The 23751-nt window shown below is 41.9% G+C and overlaps 1 protein-coding gene across 1 annotated transcript in view; it reads left to right on the top strand.

The window, feature by feature from the left end:
- Positions 1–23090, top strand: part of Tex14 (testis expressed 14, intercellular bridge forming factor) — a 94153-nt gene extending 71063 nt beyond the window's left edge. The window contains exons 13-22 of the mRNA XM_026780074.1: positions 2400–2481; positions 3729–3791; positions 5740–5867; positions 7805–8010; positions 9472–9568; positions 10931–10999; positions 13417–13494; positions 14215–14308; positions 18803–18895; positions 22953–23090. Of these exons, the coding sequence (XP_026635875.1) occupies positions 2400–2481; positions 3729–3791; positions 5740–5867; positions 7805–8010; positions 9472–9568; positions 10931–10999; positions 13417–13494; positions 14215–14308; positions 18803–18895; positions 22953–22989 (947 nt within the window). The 3' untranslated portion in view covers positions 22990–23090. The remainder of the gene's footprint in view (positions 1–2399; positions 2482–3728; positions 3792–5739; positions 5868–7804; positions 8011–9471; positions 9569–10930; positions 11000–13416; positions 13495–14214; positions 14309–18802; positions 18896–22952) is intronic.
- The last annotated feature ends 661 nt before the right edge of the window (positions 23091–23751 follow it).

Consider the following 23751-nt stretch of genomic DNA (forward strand, 5'->3'; position numbering starts at 1 on the left):
AGCTCTTATAGACCAGGCTGGTCTCGAACTCACAGAGATCCACCTGCCTCTGCCTCCCGAGTGCTGGGATTAAAGGCGTGCGCCACCACCGCCCGGCTCTTCTGAATTTTTTAAAAATTATTTATTTATTATGTATTCAATATTCTGTCTGTGTGTATGTCTGAAGTCCAGAAGAGGGCACCAGACCCCATTACAGATGGTTGTGAGCCACCCTGTGGTTGCTGGGAATTGAACTCAGGACCTTTGGAAGAGCAGGCAATGCTCTCAACCTCCGAGCCATCTCTCCAGCCCCCCCACATATGATTTCTTTGGCTGAACTTCAGGTACCCTTGGCTGTCCTGGAACTAGTTGTGTAGATCAGAAATCGCCTGCCTCTGCCTCCTGAATGCAGGAATTAAAGGCACCCACCACCCCCACCCAGCCTGGATTCCATTCTTAGGATCCACATAGAAGTTCAATTGTCTATAACATCAGTCCCAGGGTGTCTGATGCCCTCTTCTGGCCCCCACTGGCACTGCGTGTACTTGCTACACAAACATATATGCAGGCAAGCACCCATACACATAAAATAAAAGTAAAGGTTAAAAACAAACAAAACAAAAGAATGAGTCCTCTCCTCCTCAGCGGGCTCCCAGTAGCCACACGTATAACGTGTTTTCTAGGTGGTGCTCACTCACAGAACTGTAGGTCCCTGATGGCACACAGCTGGTTGTCTTTCTTGACCATCCTGAGGGATCTACACAGCCACACAGCTGCTTATTGATAGCACAAAAGTTAGAACTTGATTTCTGGTCTTTCTTCACCCTAGAAGTCAGAATGTCACCATCATTTTCCTTTGTTTAGCATCTTTTTTTTTTAAATTTATACTTTTAATCCCAGCACTTGGGAGACAGAGGCAGTTGGAGCTCTTCAAATTCAGCTTGGTCTACAGAGTGAGTTCCAGGACAGCCAGGACTCCATAGAGAAACTTGTCTTGAAAAACATGAAATAAAAAACACAAAATTTACACTTTTAAAATTAATGTAAAAACAAGATTTTGTTGTGATGTTTTCATATTATACACACACTCTGCCTATAGTCAAGAATTTCCTTGTTCCCCTATCTTGTTTCTAGATTGTGCATATGCTGTAGGAGGCGGCTTGTTTGTTCCCTGCTGCTCAGCCCTCAAATAAACACACAGAAACTGTATTAATTAAATCATTGTTTGGCCCATTAGCTCTAACTTCTTTTTTTTTAAAGACTTATTTATTTATTATGTATACAACATTCTGCCTCAGTGTATGCGAGCTGGACCTTAGGAGTAGGGAAATGGAATCTGTCGTTCTTTCTGTAAGGCAGTTTAACAACGGAAAGAAAGGAAAATGAATGGCAGTCTGTTTGTCTACATACTTGAGAAGCATCTTAGAGAGAACTGGGGAAGTCTAACTTCAGACACTTGATACCTGGAAAAGCAGAAGACTCTAATTCCCTTTTCAGTACTTAATCCCCTCTCCCTGCTCTTCTGTCTTTAGAGGGTGTTGATAGCTAAGAGGCATATTTTTTACTGTCTGGAAATCCCCCGTTCATGATCTTCCCTGCAAACCCCTGGAGGTGAGAACCAAACCCAGGACATTGCTCAAGTGCTCTACCACTGAGCTAAAGCTAAATCCCCCACCACTGCCACTTTGGATTTAGAATTTTTTTTTTTTTTTTTTTTTTGGTTTCAAAGGGTTTCTCTGTGTATCCCTGGCTTTCCTAGAACTTACTCTGTAGACCAGGCTGTCCTAGAACTTCTGAGTGCTGGAATTAAAGGCATGCACCACCACCTGACTTTTTCTGTTGTTTTTGTTTTCAAGACAGGGTTTCTTTGTGTAGCCCTGGCTGTTCTAGAACTAGCTCTGTAGAACAGGCTGGCCCTCAACTCGCAGAGATCCTCCTGCCTCTCCCTCCTAAGTGCTGGGATTAAAAGCATGTGCCACCACTACCAGGTTCTGTTTGGCTTCTTGAAAAGACAAAATAGCATTTGTTTGCAGAAATAACTGTAAATCGTTTGGTTGTGTTTTGAGGGTTGGAATAAAGTTCTCCCTTCTGAGTTTGCACACACCGTGGCACGCATGTGGAGGCCTGAAGACAACTCTTAGTTGGTTTTCTCCCGCCATTTGTGGGATCCAGAGACCTAATTTAGGCTGTCAAGCTTCTGGGCAAGTGCCTCTACCTTCTGCGGTTTCTTGAAGCCCACCCCAAATGATGGTGATGGTTTGTCTATTTTTTGAGACAGCATCTCCCTATGTGTTATTTAGTCTGGCTGTCCTAGAACTTGCAATGTTAGCCAGATTAGTCTTGAGCTCACAGAGGTCTGCCTCCCTCTGCCTCCTGAGTGCTGGAATTAAAGTGAAACTACATTTTCTTTATCATTTCAGTTGAAGAAAAGTTTCAAATAAGAGAATTCTTTGGAAAGAATGCTGACAGTTTGACTGAGCCGCAGTTCCAAGTTAAGCAAAGGTACAACTGTTATTTTTGTATTCAGTTTCAGGCTTAGAAGCAATATTTATTGGCAAAAGTAATTATATGTATGTATTACTTATATTTAGGTGTGTTATTCACTATCATACAAATTAGTTCTGTGCAACTTAAAAATATTAGGACTTGTTCAGCAGAATTTGATGGGTAGTGAAAGGGAGTAATTGTTTTTATTCAGATCCTGGTTCTTGGCATTTTATCCATATGACTTTGGTCATAGGTCTCTGCCTCTTTTCTGTCACGTCTTTAAAATAGGAATGATAAAGTCAGGCCTGGTGGCATATGCCTTTAATTCTAGCACTATAAGTTCAAGGCAAGCCTGATTTACATAGCAAGTTCCAGGACAGGCAGAGATACACAGTGAGATCCTGTCTTAAAATGAATGAACAAATAAAATAGGAATAATAATTCTGAGAAGACTGACATAGGCATTAAAGATAACTACAACTTCTGGATATTTGTTCTTAAGAAACAAAGTCTTAAATCATTACAAAACATATGCATGAATATTTATAGTGGATTGATTTGTAATACTCCCCAAATGGAAACCCAGATGCCTCACCGAATGATGAGACAGTAGTACACATCTATACGTCGAATACTACTCAGCAGTAAAACATGTCAGAAATGGTACAGGTACACATTTTTAACCCCAGCACTTGAGCAGAGGCAGGTGGATCTCTGAGTGCCAGCCTGGTCTACAGAGTGAGTTCCAGGACATCCAGGACTACATAGAGAAACCCTGTCTCAAACAAACAAACAAAAAGATTTAGTGTGAGATCTGCTTATAGTTCTATGTCCCATGAGTACTGAAATTGAAGCTTAAGTGTTGGTTGAAGTAGATGGGTCAAATTTGTCCTCAGTATCTCTTCTGGCCTCAGAGTTGCTAAAGCCTTACGTCTGTGCCCTTTGCTCCATGTCTGCCTCCCAGCAAAGGTCCTGTGCTCCAGTGGCTTTCTAAGGAACTTGCTCACTGTCACGTAGATCAGCTGGCTTATTTCAGAGCTGGGATCATCCTTCGAGAGTATTTGTCCAATCCATGGAGAATAATTGAGACCCAGATATGCTGAAGAACTTGTGACTGATTAGCACCTGAACCAGAACTAGAGCTCACACTTTCTACTTCTGAATTTTGTGCTTTCTCCATTGCCTCTCCCCTTGACTGGGGAGCTGGTACCAAGTTAGTGTGCTTGACTGACAAGTTCTCTTTCTTATGTTTTCTCTCTTAGTGCTGAAGATAAACAAGAGGAGGCCTTAGAGGAGACACTGAAGGAACCGAAAGAGAAAGACATGTGCGGATGCCAAAGAGTAGCTAGGAGATTTGTATAGTCTTGGTTTCGTGGACTATTTCCTTGTTCTTAAGAATCTGTCCCTTCCATCATCATCATCATCAGAAAGACTCGGGCGTGCTGGGCTGTGCACGTGCAGGGAAAGGACAGCTTTGTGGAATTGCTTCTTTTCTTCCACCTTTACGTGGGTTCTGGGGATCAAACTCAGGTTGCCAGGCTCTCTCAGCAAATGCCTTACCCATTGAGCATCTTTCTGGCTCTTATTCTTGCCATAAATATATTTAATGTAACCATCTTTCTTCTTTCACAAAAAGCTGTTATTAAATTGATGATATGATCTATTATTTTTTTTTTTTTTGTTTTTCGAGACAGGGTTTCTCTGTGGCTTTGGAGCCTGTCCTGGAACTAGCTCTGTAGACCAGGCTGGTCTCGAACTCACAGAGATCCGCCTGCCTCTGCCTCCCGAGTGCTGGGATTAAAGGCGTGCGCCACCACCGCCCGGCTTATGATCTATTATTAATAGCATCTTATAATCAAGGAAATACAGTAATGATAGTGATTATGGTAGTAAGGTTACTACTTGAGATAGATTAAATGTACTTTCTTCATAAATATCCTTTTATAAATAGGAAGTTTTATTTTATTAGTCAAAATATGTTTCAGATTATATATATATATTTGTCTTGTGATGCCAGGAATAGAACTCCAGGGCCTGTCTGTCACACACTTGGCAAGTGCTCTGCTGTTAAACCACATCTATAGCTCAGCATCTCCTTTTTGTTTGTTGTTTGTTCCTTGATTTAGGAGTGAAAGAGTTATAGGCATGTTCTCCCCCTACCCCCAACCCCACGTTTGTTGTTTTGCTGATTATTTTTCTATTTAGCCTGGGGCCTTGGACTGACTGTGTAGCCTAGGCTCACCTTGAAGTTGAGGCAGTCCTTTTGCCTTAACTGCTGAAGTGCTGAACTTGTGGGCATGAGCAAACTACCACTCCTGGATCCAGCATCGATTTTAAGATAGATATTTTAAATTCCTATTTTATTTGCATTGGCATTTTGCATACAAGTATGTATACTTGTGTGGTATGCCCAAGGAGGTCAGAGGAGGGTATTGGATTTCCCTAGAACTGGAGTTACAGATGGTTCTAAACTATTGTATGGGTGCTGGGGATATTTCTTAATATTTTTTTTAGATAGTCTCTGATCCATTGGAAGTATAATCTTTGTATTTTTGGGACACGGTATCTCTGTAGCTTTAGAACCTGTCCTGGGACTCCCTTTCTAGACCAGGCTGGCCTCAAACTCCCAGAGATCCGCCTGCCTCTGCCTCTCAAGTGCTGGGATTAAAGGCGTGCATTACCACAGCCCAGCGAAAAAGTACACTCTAAACGTTATTATTAGAGCAGAACATGGTGGTCCACATCCCAACATTAAGGAATCTGAAACAGTAAGATCATGAGTTCAAGGCTAGCCTATGGTGAGTTCAAACCCATCACAATAAAAGAAGTTCCAATCTGGAATATAGGAATGTATTGTTCTGTTTTTCCAAATATCTCACCACATCTCACAATTACTTTGTTCCTTTAGGACAGTCCTGCAGCCAGGGGGTGGTGGTGCATGCCTTTAATCCCAACACTCAGGAGGCAGAGACAGGTGGATCTGTACGAGTCTGAGGCCAGTCTGGTCTACAGTTTGAGTTTCAAGACAGCCAGGACAGCTGTTACACAGAGAAACCCGGTCTATAATAATAATAATAATAATAATAATAATAATAATAATAATAATAATAATAAAAGACTGAGTCTTGCAATGTAGTTGGGTTGGCTTTGAAATCACTGTAGCTTAGGATGGCCTTGAAGTCATGGCAATCCTCCTGCCTTAGCCTCTGAACAGGTGGGTTAACACAGTTATATCACCATGACCAGCTTACTATGTGTTCTTTAATTCTTTAGATCACTGACAGACATTCAAGACCTGTCGAGTATCTCCTGTGAACAAGACAGCTGTTTCAAGGAAACCTCATGCAAAACACCCAAATTAAAGCATGCACCTACTAGTGTCAGTACTCCGCTCAGTCCAGGTAATAATCGGACACAGGGAGGAATGTTCTGGAGGATGAATTTACAGGCTCTTCTATTTGTCCTAGTTGGGCATAGTCCTGATGTCTGTTTTCTCCCAAAATGAAGGTGTGTTCTTTCCTTTACTTCTTTTTGTTGTTTTGTTTTTTGAGACAGGGTTTCTCTGGGTATCCCTGACTGTCCTAGAACTAGCCCTGTAGACCAGTCTGGCCTTAAACTCAGAGATCTCCTGCCTCTGCCTCCTGAGTGCTAGGAGTAAAGAAGTGCTAAAATACTTGTTCTTATTATATGTGTATGGATGTTTTGCTGTAGGCGAAAGGGTGAAACTTACTCGTTCACGGCTGTCCAACTAGCCTAGACCAGAAATAATTACACAGAAACTGGATTATTTAAATCACTGCTTGGCCCATTAGCTCTAGCTTCTTATTGGCTAACTCCTCTTATATCTTAATTTAACCCAATTCTATTAATCTGTATATCACCATGAGGTCATGGCCTATCAGCACAGTTCCAGCACGTCTGACTCTGGCGGCGACTCCATAGCATCTCTCTGACTCTTCCCTTCTTCCTCCCAGCGTTCATTTCTGTCTTCCCCACCTACCTAAGTTCTGTCCTATCAACAGGCAAGGCAGTTTCTTTATTCATTAACCAAGGAAAGCAACACACAGACAGAAGGACCTCCCATACCATTTTGCCTGCACATGTTTGTGTACCACATGCTTGCAGTGCCCACGGAGACGAAAGAGGGCGACTGATCTTTGGGTCTGGCATTTACAGCTGGTTGTGAGCCACCAAGTGGTTCCTGGGAACAGAATCTGGGTCCTCTAGAACAACAAGTATTCTTACTTGCTGAGCTATCTCTAGCCCTCCAAAGGTTTTTTTTTTTTTTTGGTTTTTCGAGACAGGGTTTCTCTGTGGCTTTGGAGCCTGTCCTGGCACTAGCTCTGTAAGACCAGGCTGGTCTTGAACTCACAGAGATCCGCCTGCCTCTGCCTCCCAAGTGCTGGGATTAAAGGCGTGCGCCACCATTGCCCGGCGAAAGGTATTTTTTTTAAGAGTCAGAACTAAACAGTAACTTCCAGGTAGAGCTATAGTGTAACCATGTAGCAGACCCTCCCTGCTGGAGACAGCCTGTTGCAAATGGAGACAAGTTGGGTTTTAGCACTGGGCTGCCTTCTCCTCAGAAACAATTAAATATTCTCCTAGCTAAATAGCCATATCTCTTGAATTGTCTTTTTATTTGTTTACTTTGATGTTGAGGATCAAATATAGGACTTTGCAAAGCCAGGCAAGTTCTCTACCACTGAAATATATCCCTAGAACTATCCTCTCTGATTTTTTATAAATTGCAAAAATGCCACAGGCATGGTAGAAAAAAAATAAGGAATTCTTTATTTCCCCCTTGCTTTCTGATTTAGTAAAACTATAACAAACCCAGGTTTCATTACCAATTTGTGTTTTTGATTTTCTTTGAGAATGCAGGGCAACCAAGGCGGAAGGTTATCTACCTGAGTTTGCATTGAAAGTGGTAATGGTGCAATAGCTGTTATTGGAAGCCAGTATTAGAGTGCAGTGGTGGAAACATTCCACTGTGGAGCCTACTCTGAATCCACACACACCTAACTTAACTGCCGGATACTAGCCATACAATCCTTGACCCTGCTGTTACCACATGTAACCAGTATCAAATAGTTTTGCTGCAGGGTTCTTATTTTTGGTAAATTTGTGGCTTAATTTCCTTTTATTTCATTTTGGTGACCAGATATATATATATATATATTTTTTTAATATCCTGAGATCCTAAGAATATAGAGCTTTAGACCTGAGGAGCTGTTTCAGATTCATGGTTGTTTCAGTTATTAGCAATCTGGAAAATTCCAAGCTTATGATTGTTTATAATGTAAAGAATTTAGACACTTACTGCCCTCTTTTCTCCTAGGGTCAGTTTCTTCAGATGCTAGTCACTATGAAGACTGCCTCAACAGTACCACATTTCAGGTTAAAAGAAGATCTGCCTTTTGTTGGGATGGTCAAGAATCTATGAGAATTTTGTCTGCCGGATTTACAACTGTCCGAGAGAGAGTACAGCGCCTGGAGTCTCTCCTGGCTTCTTCTAGGCCTCTACCTGCAAAACTGGTTGATCCTGTGAGTATCCAGTTTTGCGTTTCACTTTCATGAGGTCAGTCCAAGGCCCTCAGTGATAGAAAGGGCTGAGAATTCTCCAAATTCATTGAGAAGCAAGAACTATGCTGCATTGCTCCCAGGCATCCCTGGGCTTCTCTCTGGAGTCTGTTCTGGGAGGTGTACCTCGTGCTTCTTGACACATGCTGTCTCCCTGAACTTGCAGGAGAATTCATGTTATAGCACCTTCTCCTTGCCCATGAGTTCTTTTTTCTTTCTCCCTCATATTGCACTTGTAGTCTTTAGAAGAAAACCACAAATTCCTACATAATACTTCTCATTAAAAACCTTTTGGCTGACCCTCTGTATTAGTTGATTTCTGTTGCCAAGGTGAAACACTGACCAAAATCAACTCAAGGGAAGAATGGGTTAATTGGCTTATAGGTTATAGTCCCTCAACTAGGGAAGCCAGGGCAGGAGCCTGGGGGTAAGATTTGAAGCAGAAACCCTGGAGGAACTCTGTTGTCTTGGTTACTGCTATTGCTGTAATAAACACCATGACCAAGGAGATTGGGGCCTTCCTTACAGTTTGAGGGCTAATCTGTGAATCATGGCAGAAGCACAGCAGGCAGGGATGGTGTTGAGGCAGTAGCTGGAAGCTCACATCTAATCCACAGGTTACAGACAGAGCACAAACTGGGCCTAGCATGGGCTTTTGAAACCTCAGAGCCCACCCTCAGTGACATCCGTTCTCTAAGAAAACCATGCCTCCTAAATCTTCCAAAGCAGTTCACCAATGAGAAAGCAGACATTCAGCTATGTAAGTCTGTGGGAGCCATTCTCATTTGAATCACCACAGTTGTTTACTGGCTTTCTCCTGGCTTTTCAGTTATTTTTCTTATATAGTCCAGACCATCTGCCTAGGGGGTGGAACTGCCCACAGTAGTCTGAGGCTTCCTACATCAGCTAGCAATTAAGAAAATGCCTCAGACATTTCTATAGGCAAATCTGATGGCAGCAGTTCTTCAAGTGACAACTAGGTATGTCAAACTGACAACTAAAGCCAACCATGATGCCTTCTTGGGAACAGACTGGTTACTTTCCTTAGCAATCATTGGGAAACTGATTGTAAATGTTTTTGGTATTTGGCCCACAAAGTTCCACTCAGAAGTGAGAAAATAACAAGGAACTTTATGCTTTCACTCAATGAACTGTTAATTGGGCAGATTCTAAGTTCCAGGCACCATATACAAACCTGAATAAGAAAGATACAGGCCCTATCTAAAGTTACCAGTGGCTTAGTGAGGGGACAGGCCCAATGTGATTACTAAGTGCTCAGCAGAGACAAAGCTTCCCTGGGAGCTACCTGTTGAATTTGTGACTTACTCTCAAAAGTGAGTACAAATTACTAAGCTACATGTATGCCTTTTCACCTAGTGCACATGATGCTTACCATATTTTATGTCTCAAATTCTTTTCTTATAGAAAAAATGGTCTGCGATTAGTGGAGTTGGTTCTTCTAACATTTCTGTGCCATCTGTGACATCAGCCCATGCTATCCAGAGGAAGCACCTGCCCAGAGGTACCCTGTATTTAATATCAAAGAAGTATGAGAGTAAGCCAGTTTAAGAATGCTTAGGTTGATGTTCATCAATGTTTGATGTGACATTTGGTTTAAACAAAAATATTAATAATGTGAATAAAGAAGTTTAAAAAACAAAATGATCAAATAATCATACCACAGCTTGCTGTGTTGTAGAGTTTGGGTACATTATCTTGTTTCATAGTTTGGGGCATATATAACAAATACTTGAGCTTTTGTAATCATGCCATATATTAGTTCTAGACTGTGTTTCTCCTTGACATATGCTCAGCTTCCTTACCCATTCATTCATTCCTTATCCATGGATTCAATCAGTGTCAGATGAAAAGTATTTGAAAAAAGATTGCATCTACTGTATTGTATATGTATAGCTGCTTTTTCTCATCTTTCTTCCCTACCTAAACAGTGTACTGTGTCAGTGGTTTACATGGCATTTGCATTCTATTAGGTATTATGAGCGATCAAATACTATGCCACTTTGCATAAGGAACTTGAGCACTCATGGATTTTAGTATTGCCAGACTGAGTGATTCTGGAAATACTTATAAACAACAAATAATAATTGTATTTTGAGCCTTTCCTCTTATGATTAAGAATTATTCATAAATATACAGTATCTACATAATAATAGACTCTGAAAATATTGCTTAATCATTATCTTCTTTGAAAATTTATATTGTTTTCCAAGTGTTGCACCTTGTACATAAGTCTTATCTGAACCTCTGACTGTTCTTAGGATAGACTTAGAAGACAGTTTTTAATTATACAAGAATGCTAGAAACTTCTAGGGCATGTTACATTTGTTGCAATAATTTTGTTATAATAATAATTTGTTGCAATGTCTAAGGCCTTCCTTTGCTATAGCCATTGGAATTTCTCTCCAGGGAAGAGAATTTTTTGTATGTTATATTGACGGGCTTGCTATGTATAATTTAGCACTTGGGAAAGATCCAAAATATGGGGTTGCTCCCATATCTCTTGGCTTGATAATCTACAGAGAAAGGCCTCTTGCTTTGTGTTTTTGTTCATTTTGGCTTATCCAGAACCTCTGTGTTCTCCTACAACCTGCTCCAGATCATCCCCAAGCCTCTTAGTAAGAATTTGTACTTTAATCTGATTCAGGTGTCCTTAGAGAGAAGCAAAGAGTGGGTTAGGTGGGATGAAAGTGGAGAGTAACACCACACATATATCAAGGAAGCCTCCACTGAGAATGTCATGAGAGATGCTCTCATGTGCTTTAGTTTATTTCACCACTGAGAAAGCCTTAAGTCCATGAAAGTCTAGAAAATTACAGTTCCTGTCTAGGAGGGTGTTAAGTCATTTCCCCTTATCTTTTTCTAGTGGAAACCACCTGTCAGCATCATGTCAATGAGCTTCCACCTCCAGCTCAGGAGCTCCTTGACAAAATCGGTAAGAGGTGTTCAATACAAAATATACTCCTTGGCCCTGTTGGTTGTGGTCACTAACACCAGTATGGTTTCTTTCTTAGGTATCAGCATTAGTACAAAAAAAAATGTAGGAAGGTGTGGTTGAATGCAGAATTCAGAAAGGGACAGTTTCTGAATCAATCGGCCACAACATGGCCCAGATAATCAGATGACAAAAATTTATTTTGTCATCTGTTGCTTAAAGGGGCTATGAAAAAGCCAGGCGGTGGTGGCGCACGCCTTTAATCCCAGCACTCGGGAGGCAGAGGCAGGCGAATCTCTGTGAGTTCGAGATGAGCCTGGTCTACAGAGCTAGTTCCAGGACAGGCTCCAAAGCCACAGAGAAACCCTGTCTCGAAAAACCAAAAAAAAAAAAAAAAAAGGGCTATGAAAAGAGTAAAGGTGTAATAACAGCATTCGGATGTTGTTGGAGATACTGATTTTATTTTTGTGAGGCTTTTGTTTGATTTTGTTTACATTTTTTGAGATAGGGTCTTGCTATGTAGCTCAGTCTGGCCTAGAGTTCATTTAATAGCTAGACTGGCCTTAATTCTGTCTTTCTGCCTCAGCCTCCCAAGTGTACCACCATGTCTAAATGATAGGTTCTTTTGATTAAAGGAATTGCTAATCTTCCTTTCAACTCAAACTAGATATTTCTTAGAACCCTGTAGTCTGGCTGCTCAGGCCAAGACATGTTTACTTCCAATTTTGCTAGTAGAGGAAGTGTTAAACGTATTGGGTTGTGAATAAATAAAAATAAATAAATAAATAAATAAATCCCTCTTATAATTGCCCAGAAGTCAATGAGAGAAAAACCTGATGAGACTAGAATTTTCTCTTTTGGGAGGCTACTGAGAAATAGCTACTTAATTTTATTTACAGCTGGTCTGATGTTTAAAGCAATAGTGTCATGTTATAGAGACCTTGGGAGCAGGCAGTCTGCTTCTCCAATAGTCTGTTAGACCAGCCTTTATCTTTAATGGGTCCCTCTCATGTCTATGATGGTCCAGTTCTTGGTATAGGGCTTACAGAGAATTTCTCAAGGCAGTGGCAGTTGGTTTTCAGGATCTCTGAGGTCTTGTGAATCTTAAGGGATTAGGACTTCACGCTCTGACTCAAGGCACAGCCATCCTCTGGGTTTCTTATCAAGCCCTCAACGCCTGCCCTTTGACCTAATGAACTCGGCTAACTGTGCTATCATCACTGTTGTTTGTTCTGAAAAGACCTCTAGGGAGTAATCAGGATCTGTCCCCTGCTTTTTTTGTAGGGTGTAACCAGAGGCTGCGCTCTTGTTTCCTGGCCACCCACTCCAGAAACTTATATTAATTACAAACTATTTGGCCTATTTGGTCAGACTTATTATTAACTAATTATCACAACTTAAATTAATCAATTCCTGTTATTTTATATTTTGCTGTGAGCTCGTGCTTTGTTACCTCACCTCTTGCTTCTCTGCTTATGTCTCCTTTGGCTCCGCCTTCTTTCTCTATCTCTGCTTGGATTTCCTACCTAGCTACATTCTATCCTGCCATAGGCAAAGCAGCTTCTTTATTAACCAGTGGTAATAAAACATATTCACAGCATACAGAGGGGTATCTCACATCAGGAGGGTTCATATCCAGAGGTCTAGGCCCCGACAGGCATCTTAAAGGGAAAGGTCTTTTAGGATATAGATGATCATTTAAGAGCAACAAGGGACCGATGGGGATACAAATCTGATCTGAATGATCTTACAGGTGCAACTGATGCTCAAGAGCTGTCAGGCACAGTTTAACAGTAGAAAGGGAGCAGACTAGCACCGCCTCGATACAGCCTCTGCTCTGCTCTGCTCTGCTCTGCTCTGAAGAGCATTTTAAAGGCAGCCAGCACCTAACAAATGCAGAGCAGCCGGTGAGCTCAGCATCTGCTGATCTTGGAAGTGGGAACATGGATATACATAGTAAAAAAAGTGACATATAGGCCTGTAGAGATGGAGACACTTGTGGGTGGCTCTGCTATTGAAAGAGTACAAAAATCAAGATTACAGGGCTGGAGAGATGGCTCAGCAGTTAAGGACACGTACTCTTGCAGAGAGCCTGGGTTTGGTTCTCTGCACCCACATGGTGGATCACAACCATCTGTAGCTCAGTTCCAGGGGAGCTGAAGCCTTCTTATCATCTCCGTGGGCACAAGACATTTACAAACATAGATACATACTCATACAAATAAAACATTTTAAATCTTTAAGTCTGTTTTTAAAACCAGACTCCTCCTCGGTTTTTATTTTTATTTCTACATTTCAGGTGAGGAACAACAGCAATAATGCAGATTTGAGGACTGTCCTTTGAGAGCCCCTGTCCTAGAAAATTGTGTGCTATGGAAAGGTGGGATAAGTTGCCTTTTGTTTTTGTACTGTTACAGAGCATCTGAAGCAACAGCAGATTTCACCCATGGTGTCACAGGAGAACACAGCACATGGTCTGAGCGCCACTGAAAATGGTAAGCCAATATCCAGGTCTTTTCATGAAGTTTTTATGGAATGCATATGGAAGAGTGTGACTTAGGTCGGGTACAACTCCATTTTAATTCCAGTTTTACCAGTTAATTTTGTCTAACAAACTGCTTCATTTCTGAACTTTATCTCTCCTCATCTGTATGATGGGAACAGTAGTTCCTGTCTCGTGATCGTGATAGCTCTGTGCACAGTGCTTGGTGCACTAATTAGCAAATGTTAGTTCTCTTCCTTTCATAATTCTGTTGGCCAATGAAAGAAGACAGTATTAGTAAAATTCTTGGCATGCATTAAAGGGTACATCCTTATCCCACCCAAATTCCTTCCATGAAGTTCTGCCATAGGAGCATCTAAGAACAAGAAAGGGAAGAGTGCCCTAAAGCACAATCGTGTGGCTTATTTTTAGGGCTGCTCGCCTCCTCTTTGTGTGCCTTCTTTCCTTTGCTTTATATAGTTCTCTGAACTTGGCACCGGCTAGGTTTCCTGTAGCTTCACCTGGCGCCAGAGATCTCCCAAGACCCCAGAAGCAGCTGCTGCGAGTGCTGGTGCCCTGCAGACTGCCATCTGGCCCTCTGCTCTCGTGGGAAAGGGAGCTGCTGCATTCATACTTGCAGAACTACTGATGGCTTTAATTTTTACAGTTCATTTTAAAACATGCTCACAACTAATTTTCATTTTAATAAAGTTAGCTCTCTCAACTGCTTTAGATAAAGTGAATTTGGAAGAACAAGAAACCAACAGTAGTAAAGACAGCAGTTTTCTTTTCACCAAAGAAATTCAGGATCTGGAAGACACAGAGAGGTAACAGAAAACTAAACTTTGGAAAGGATTTTAAAATTGCACTTGTGTATGTTTGTTTTATTATATTAACAAATAATAAGGAACAGACAGTCATTTTCTTTATTCTCCTTGCTTCATGACCAGGATTTTTGTTTTGTATTAGCATGTATTAATTGTATATAAGTTTCATGACGATATTTTCATACATGTATATAATGTATTTTTATCATGTTGGTTTTTCTTTACCCTCTTTTGTCTCTCGCCTGCTCTCATGAACCTCACTAGTTCCCTTCTACTCGTGTCTTTGGAGGGTGCATGACCTAATGAGTGTTTCTTAGGGGAGCATGGGTGAGGGATTATTTATAGGAACATGAGCACGTTATCAGTGACTACACCGCTGAAGAACATGTCTCTCCTTTCCCAGCAATAATTAACTGTCTATAGATCCAGGACTGGATGGAGGCTTGCAAGCCCTTCATCCTAGTTATCCTTTGTGATTAAAGTACATATAACATACTATCATCTTTCTTAACAAATTGAAAGTGCACAGCTCAATGTTAATTGTATAGCTAATTATATAGTTGCCATCCATGATGATCCACTTAAAAGTTTTTGAAATTATTTTTGTTTTGTTTTTTTGAGACAGGATCTCAATATGTAGCTCTGGTTGCCCTGGAACTCACTATGTAGACCAGACAAGATCACAGAGATCTGCCTGACTCTGCCTCCCAAGGATTAAAAGCATGCACCTTGTCTGCAATAATTTCTGTAAAAATTTTTTATCACATTTGAGTGTGTGTCTGTCTGTCTTTCCAGCCCCTCATTACACTTTGTTCTTATTCGCACTCCCACTATGTTCCTTTATCTGTCTTCCCCATCGTTTGCTGCTCCTTTTCCATCTCCTTAATAGTCCTTCCCTCTACTCTCGTGCCCCGCACATTCCATTGTCCTTTCTTGTTCAGGAGCCCCCGTCCTTGAACCTCCTTCCTTAGAGTCTCCTTCTATTTTTGTAACACACACAGACAGAAACAGAAATTTAACTATAGTTTTACATGTGAGAGGAATACATGAAATGTTTGTCTCAAGGCTCTATCCACTTTTTTGCAAATTTCATTCTTTTTTTTTTTTTTTTTCGAGACAGAATTTCTCTGTAACTTTGGGGCCTGTCTTGGAACTAGCTTTTGGAGAATAGGCTGGCCTCGAACTTTGCTTCCCAGGTGCTGGGATTAAAGGCATGCACTACCACTGCCCAGCCCAGGGAAGGAGAGTGGGAGGGAGACAGAGAGAGAGAGAGAGAGAGAGAGAGAGAGAGAGAGAGAGAGAGAGAGAGAGAGAGAGAAGACACCTTAGTGTTCATAGGGCGGGCAGAAGAAAACTTGTGGGTGCTGGGTCTCTCCTTCCACCATGTGGGTCCTAAGGATTGAACTCAGCCAGTCAGGCTTGAACGACACATCTTTATCTGCTAAGCCATCTCACTGGATCTTATTCTTCTTTGTGGAATGTATGCTTATCACTTCTTTTGTTTGAGACAGGGACTGACACTGTCACCCCACCTGGATATGAACTTGTGGCAGGCCTCCTGCTTAGCCCCTGGAGTGCTGGGACTACAGGCTTGATCCATCACAGCTGCCTTCACTTTTTTCCCCCAATTTTTTCTGTTGATGAGACATTAGGCTTGTTTTGAGACCATGCTTTTAATTTTTTAAAGATTTATTATTTTGGGGGGGAGGGGGAGAGGAGTGGGAGGAGGGGAAGGGAAATGGGAGGCGGGGAGGAGGCGGAAATTTTTTCAACAAAAAAATAAATAAATAAAAAGATTTATTATTTTTGTGTATGTGTATGTACCAGTGATGTACATCATGTGCACTCAGGTGTCTGAAGAAGTCAGAGAGGGAATTGTATCATCTGGAACTGGGATTATAGGTAGTTGTGAGCCACCATGGGTTCTGAGGAATGAACTCAGCTCTTCTCTAACAGGAATGGCCCCCATAGGCTCATAGATTTGAATGCTTAGTCAACAGGGAGTGAGTGGCACTATTTAAAAGGCCTTGTTGGAGGAAATGTGTCACTTAGGGTGGGTTTTGAGGGTTCAGAAACCCAAGTCAGGCCCAGTGGCTCTCTTCCTCCTGCTACCTGTGGATCCAGATACAGAGCTGTCAACTATTTCTCCAGCACTGTCTGCCTGCATGCTGCCGTGTTTCCTGTAATCAAGCCCCAATTAAAGGCTGTCTTTATAGGAGTTGCTGTGACATAGTGTCTCTTCACAGCAATAGAATACTGACTAGACACCCTCCCTCTGGTCTTGGGTAATTTTTTATATAAATTTAAAAAGATTGAAGATGGGGTTGGAGAGATAGCACAGAGGTCAAGAGCACCCCGATTGTATTCCCAGCACCCACATGGCAGCTAACAACTGTCTGTAACTCCATTTCCAGGGTTCTGACACCCTCATACAGACATACATGCAGGCAAAACACCAATGCACATAGGAAATAAAAGGAATCATAAAATATTTTTTTTAAAAAAGATTGAAGTCAATGCAGTTCACAATGAAGAAGATAAACTTTGAAAAGAGACAAGGCTTAGATGTGTGGTGGCACTTGCTCCTTTCCTTGTCCTACTGCTGATCTTGGTCCCGCATCTCCTCAGGAAAGCCATACACAGTTGTTTCAGCAGCAAGGAATAGAAAGCCCCACTGCCATGGTTAAAGGGGGTTTTCTCATTTAACAAGAGATTCATGAGTGTCAGGCACCGCTAGTGTCATTCTGCTCGAGACTTAGACTTTTTTCAATTTTCTGCTCTATCCTGGTGACATGTTGGTCTTTGCTCTGGCTTTATTTTTTCTGCCTTTCCTCCCCAAACCTGTCTCCTGGTGGCAAGATGGCTGTTGTTCACACAAAGGCAAAGGTAAAAAGAGGGTCAGACAAAGTAATATGTTACTGGCATCCGTCCCCTTTTATTTGGGAAGTAAAACCCTTCCAGAAGTTTCCCAGCAGACAGTCACTTACATTTCGCTGGCTAAACTGGAATCCAGCATTTGTCCCACTCTTAACGGCTAAGTCATTTTTTTTTCAAGGAAGGATGAGAGAAACCTAAAACATTTGCAAAAGGAGATGAGTCTTAAGAGCTGAGACTTTCTTTCTTTCTTTCTTTCTTTCTTTCTTTCTTTCTTTCTTTCTTTCTTTCTTTCTTTTTCGTTTTTGGTTTTTTGAGACAGGGTTTCTCTGTGGCTTTGGAGCCTGAACTAACAGAGAATCTGCTTGCCTCTGCCTCTCGAGTGCTGGGATTAAAGGTGTGTGCTACCACGGCCCAGCCTAGGCTTTCTATTTGATCCCCAGAACCACATAAACTGTAGGGACACATACCTGTAGTCCTAGCACTCAGAAGGTAGAAGTAGGAAGGTCAGAAGTTCAAGACCAGCTTTGGATGAATAGCCAGTCAAAAGCCAGCCTGGGCTACATGAGATCCTGTCTCAAAAAAGTTATTTCTTCCCCCTTTTGACATTTATTTATTTACTTATTTGTGTTGGGTGGTGGCATGGCCACAGCACACATGTGTATGTATCAGAGAATAGATTGCACTATGTGAGTTACGGGAGTCTAACTCAGGTCCTCAGGCAAACACCACTACCCACTGAGCTGTCATACCTGGAGCTAGCCAACCTGACCTGGGATCCCCGTGTCTCTGCCCTCTAAATTCTGTGATTACAGGTGGTCTGGCTTTTATGTAGGTTCTGGGGGTTCATACTCTGATCTTCATTCTTACTTGAGAAGTACTTTTTCACTGAACCCATCCCCAGCCCCTTTATCTTCATTTTTCAAAATGGCTGGCAGTGCTACCCACAAGCAGGTCTTCCCCAGTGCTCAGGTGTCTCAGTGCTATGTGAATGGTTAGTCCTAGATACTACTATAGAATGGAAGATCTTTTTTCAGTTGGAAAGTGTACATTTTAGGCCTTCTAAAATTACCTTTTATCGTCTATCAAAAGTAATTCAGAAAAACACATGAAAAGCATGTACAGGGGCTGGAGAGATGGCTCAGTGGTTAAGAGCATTGCCTGCTCTTCCAAGGGTTCTGAGTTCAATTTCCAGCAACCACATGGTGGCTCACAACCATCTATAATGAGATCTGGTGCCCTCTTCTGGCCTGCAGACATACACACAGACAGAATATTGTATATATAATAAATAAATAAATATTTTAGAAAAAAAATAATAAAAAAAGCATGTACAACTAAAACCTCATATAGAAACTGAATTAATAACCTATAATTGAGACAGTTGGCATTGGAGGGAGTGATCTCGTGGGTGCCAGGGTTTTGTCAAGGAGCTAACGGACTATTTGAATGTCCGTATAAGTTAGAGACAAGTGACCTCTGGGAGTCCAGACACCGTCTCTCACCGTATGGTCTCAGCTCTTGTGGAAGCACTGGATTTGAGGGCCCTTTCGCCGTGCAGTGATGTGCTATGAGAGAAAATGACTCTTTTCACCTTTCTCTTTACTTGCTCCTGGACAGAGCTCATTCTTCTCTTGATGAGGACCTGGAAAGATTGCTGCAGTCACCTGAGGAGAACATGGCACTGCTGGACCCTTCCAAGGGCTCTACAAGGTTGTCTTTCCCCACTAAGGAATCATTTTCTTAGGTTTCACAGGGGAAAGAACATACAAACTGTTATGTACCTAGGGCATAGAACTCCATAGAGCGAGGCTCCCAGTTCCTGTCTTTTATTTTTTTCTTCAGGAAGTAGCTATGCTTTCGGCTTATTGGAGGATGATTGTCTGGTGACGGCTTTGCACAGCTGTAGATCAGCCAGGCCTGACTTCACTTGTCTGCCTCTCTCCCTCCCACCACCTACCCTCCAAGACCCCACTAGGAGACTGATACCATAGCTCTAATACTGGATTTAGCCCTGTGCCTTCAACATTTTCATCAGTCATCCGAGTTAAATCAGAAAGGCATATGTAACTGTTTTCAGATAACCCAAATCTAGAAGTGAATGCTAATGTGACGGGTGATGGAAAAAATTTTATTTTGACAGGTGCAAATGTTAGCCACTCTAAAAGATAGACAAAGCCAGGCATGGCTGCTGCAGGAACCTGTAGTTTCAGTTATTCAGAAGTCTTAAGGGGGATGATTGTTTGAGCCCAGAAGTTCAAGGTCAGCCGAGGGACATAGGGCCTACAAATGGCAAGTTTTAGATCCAAAAGTATACAGTGTGAGAAAGCAGACCTAACCTGATAATTTTTTATTGGAAATTCTATTTCCTGTAATGACTTTGAGGGCAGGAAGTCTTAGTCCATATGCCCAGCACTTAGTCTCTGAAAAGGTCCACATAGCATTAATGCAGGGTACACAGACGTGAACTGTTGAGATGAAGGAAGTGCGCCAGGGATAACCGATGTGCTGTGGGCGGGCTCCTAGGACACGTTTCTCAGGGATGGTCGTAGTCCACAGAGGACACAGAATAGTCAGTGTGAGAACACTGAGGAGCCAGGGAGACTCAGCCTGAAAAGAGCAGACGAGTGGAGAATTTGATAGCTTCCCTAAATGCCTGAAATGCTATCACATGAAGAGAAATCTACTTACTGTCTCCATCCCAGAGGACGGAGCTGGTGACTAGATGTGGCAAAGGAACAGACTTTGACTAGTGAAGCACAAACTTTCTGATGAGCACAGCCATTGCCGAGAGGAAACAGTGTTTCCATTTCACAGAAGCTGCAGCTGCCCAGGGGACTGGATGATTGTGGTCTTGAGTGTTTGGACAGAAGTAGAAGATAAAGGCCTTGCCCCTGATTGTGTTAATGAAGTTAAGTGAGAAAAGCCGTCTCCTCCCATCTAGAGGGGTGACTGTTCTCAAGGAGAATGTGGCTTTGAATTTGTAAGATGCTTATTTATTAGACTTCCCATATCACAGGGAGCTTGAGGGATATGAAGACAAGGTGATAAATTATTTCAAAGAGAATGTTGATTATAAGGGAAATAGTCTTTTTGTTCTTTGAGGCTAGAACCCAAAGATCAAGACGTTGTTGATCAGAAGGAAAAAAGGAAAGAAAGCATCAGTTTGGAGAGAAGTAAATCAGACAGCGTTTTAGGGGCTTTGGAAGAAGGTATGGATGGATGGATGATTGTTGTGTAGTATGGGGTCATGTCTTTTTTCTTAAACTTCAGCTCAGCATTTCTGAGAATTGCCAATCATAACTTCATCACAAAACAGCAACATCATCAAAATTTGGGGTTTTTTTTCTTTTTTTTTTTTAATTTTATTTATCCTTTTCCTTGAGATAGGATTTCTCTGTGTAGCCTCGGCTGTACTGGAACTTTAGAGCAGGCTGGCCTTGATCCATCGGTCTCTGCCTCTCAAGCGCTGGGGTTAATGGTGTGTTGCCAGAGCCGCCTGGCTGTTGTTTAGTTTTGTGAGACGGCACCTCACTCCGGCCTCACTCAGATCTCGACGTCAACGCAGTTCTCTCACCTACCAGTGTGCGATTGTAGCACAAGCCACCACTCCTGGCTTCTCAGTTCTGTTTCTAAAACAAGCCATGGGCTGACCTCGATTTGTTCATTGTCTGTAGAACTGTTCTGCACTTAAATATATTCAAAAGCATTTTAAATTTAAGCTGAGCTGGGCGGTGGTGGCGCACGCCTTTAATCCCAGCACTTGGGAGGCAGAGGCAGGAGGATCTCTGTGAGTTCGAGACCAGCCTGGTCTACAGAGCTAGTTCCAGGACAGGCTCCAAAACCACAGAGAAACCCTGTCTCGAAAAAACAAAACAAACAAAAAAAAAGAAAGAAAAAGCAAAAAAAATAAAATAAAATAAATAAATAAATAAATAAATTTAAGCTGAGTGTGGTGATGCATGCCTCTGCACTTAGGAAGTAGGAGCAGGAGGATTACCCACAGATTTCAAGGCCAACTGGGGATACCTTGCCTAAAAACAAAACAAAAATCAAGGGCTTTGAGGTTTCTCAGTGGATCTTGTCACCAAGCCTGAGGGACCTAGGTTTGATCCCAAAAGCCACATAGAGGAAGGAGCCTCCCTTCTGCAGTAAGCTGTCTTCGAGCCTCCATAAGCATGTGTGTGCACATGCACACATACACATAAATGAAAGACAGCATTTTAAGAGTTTTAAATTTAGCTTCCGTGGGTACTGAAGAAATCATATATTACAGAATTTAAATGAAGTTAAAAAAGTCATGTAAAAGTTGTAAATTAATCTTTATTTCAAAACTATTCTAATAGAACATCAGGCTTCTAATAGGCCTTTACAAGTGAGCTCCTGTGTTGATTTTACTCAGGGAGTGAGATAGTCACCCTTTCAGGTCATCTAGTCTTCCCATCCCTAGTCCCTTTTCAGCCTCCTTCTCTGTCCTGTTTGTTTTATGTCTCAGGGTGCAGACCCTATGGACTGCATCTCCTTGGCTTTCTGTTAGCCAATGGGGGCCCTGGCAGAAGACCAGAGGGCAAGAGAATTGTTCATCACTTCCCTCCCCTACCAATTGGGCACCTTGTGCCTGGTAGCCATGGTGTCCTGTCTTTCTGAACTCCAGTTCCTGCTCCAGTTTCCAGGAGCCATCCCATCCCCACTGCTCAGCTGCCTTCCACCTAGGCCTCCTGCAGCTACTAGCCAATAGATGCCTTGTCAGTCCTTGTTTGTCCCCTGACTCTAATTATACCTTTGTGTATAGCCACTTTGTTAAGAAATCTTTATCTGTACTAGTTTGTATACATTTCATTTCCTCCAGAACTCTGGTTGGCATAGGGCCCAGAGTATATAGACATTTAGCCAAGACTGAATTCACTGAGAAGATAACTCAGGGAATTTGGAAAGGTCATGCAGGGACTTTTGAATTAGTGTCACTGGGTACCCATTGCTATCACAGGGGGCTCTAGGATATTAGGAGAAGGATCCTTTGGCTGTGTTTTCAGGAAAGTCATATCTTTATAGAGTAGAACAAACGAGGAAACAGCACACTGAGAACACTCTAATGTGAATATTGCATTCTGACAGCCCTTGACCTAGAAAGTATCCAGACTTTTTTTCCCCTTCCTCTTGTGTTTCATCAAGATGAACTAAAAGCCCTGTTTCTGGAAGCGACTGGGTTGGTCTGAACCTTCCAGGTAATGAGATAGTGTATTTATAGGTCAGAGTTTGTTCTTTTTAGATTGCATGAGCAGACTTCAAATATTTACCAGTCTCCAAATAAATATCACCGACAGATTGCATCTACACCAAGCCGATCAGTTTATAGTTTTATATCTATAATTGACAAATATAAGGTGAAGTTAATGCCAACTTTGCTTAAATAAGTGATGTCTGCTCAAGGAAGGTTTCATACATGGAATATGAAAGATGCTACTGTCGGTTGCTTTGTAGTCATTTTACACCCCATGCTATGTTGTTGATCACTATCTGCTTTGATTATACAGACAAAATTCCTTTTCTGTGACTTCAGTTGAATAGGAAAAGTGTGTGTGTGTGTGTGCATTCTAAACACACACACACACACAGACACATGAGCTTAGGATATGAGCTGAGTGAGTGGCAGAATGCTTGCCTGGTTTGTATGAGGCCTGGGATGTGATTCCAAGCACTGCACAAGAATTCTTTAAAGTATGTATGAACTCAAAGCTTCCCTTTTTCTCTTTAAAATCTGTGTATACAGGATAATTGTGCTGGATCAGAGCAACTTGTCGGAGTGATTGGAACTGGATCGGAGGCAGTTCAGCCTGAGTTCAGGCGTTGTGGCTTGTGGCCTCTGTTCTTCTTTTGTCTGCATCAGTTGCCTCGAGGACAATGGTTCCAGTTCTGCAGCTCACACTTTGTTCTGCTGCTGCCATGGGCACAATAATGTGGCCCTCTCATGTGTAGCATGCTTAATCCTTTGTTTTGTATCAGGTTTCTGAAAAGTGCAAGGTGTCCATAATGGTAAATATTTTATTGTGTTCAGAATGGCTTTTGATTTTATTGATGTAAATTTTTGAAACTAACTTTGTTATATAATAAAATGTTTATTTTTAATACTAGTTAGATGCCAATTGTGTAAGATCTATTTCTGGGCTCTAGTTTGGGGGGTTGGGAAAATTGCTGTATTTCCCTTCTTACTAGGAGATAGCAACAGAACCCTAATTAATGTTGAACTTTTTTTTTTGTTTGTTTTTTTGTTTTTCATCACATGGTTTCTTTGTGGCTTTGGAGCCTGTCCTGGAACTAGCTCTGTAGACCAGGCTGGTCTCGAACTCACAGAAATCCGCCTGCCTCTGCCTCCCGAGTGCTGGGATTAATGGTGTGCGCCACCATCGCCTGGCTAATGTTGAACTTTTTGAGGTGAACACAATATTTTGTGTTCCCATATTTTGGATTGTACACCTCACATCATCACAATACTGGAAGGGTGGCACTGTGGTAAAACTAGAATCACAATGTTTCCTCTCATTTAGCCTCTCTGTGACTGTCAGCCAGAT

This window comes from Microtus ochrogaster, chromosome 7 (genome assembly GCF_000317375.1).
Source record: "Microtus ochrogaster isolate Prairie Vole_2 chromosome 7, MicOch1.0, whole genome shotgun sequence".
NCBI lineage: Eukaryota > Metazoa > Chordata > Mammalia > Rodentia > Cricetidae > Microtus > Microtus ochrogaster.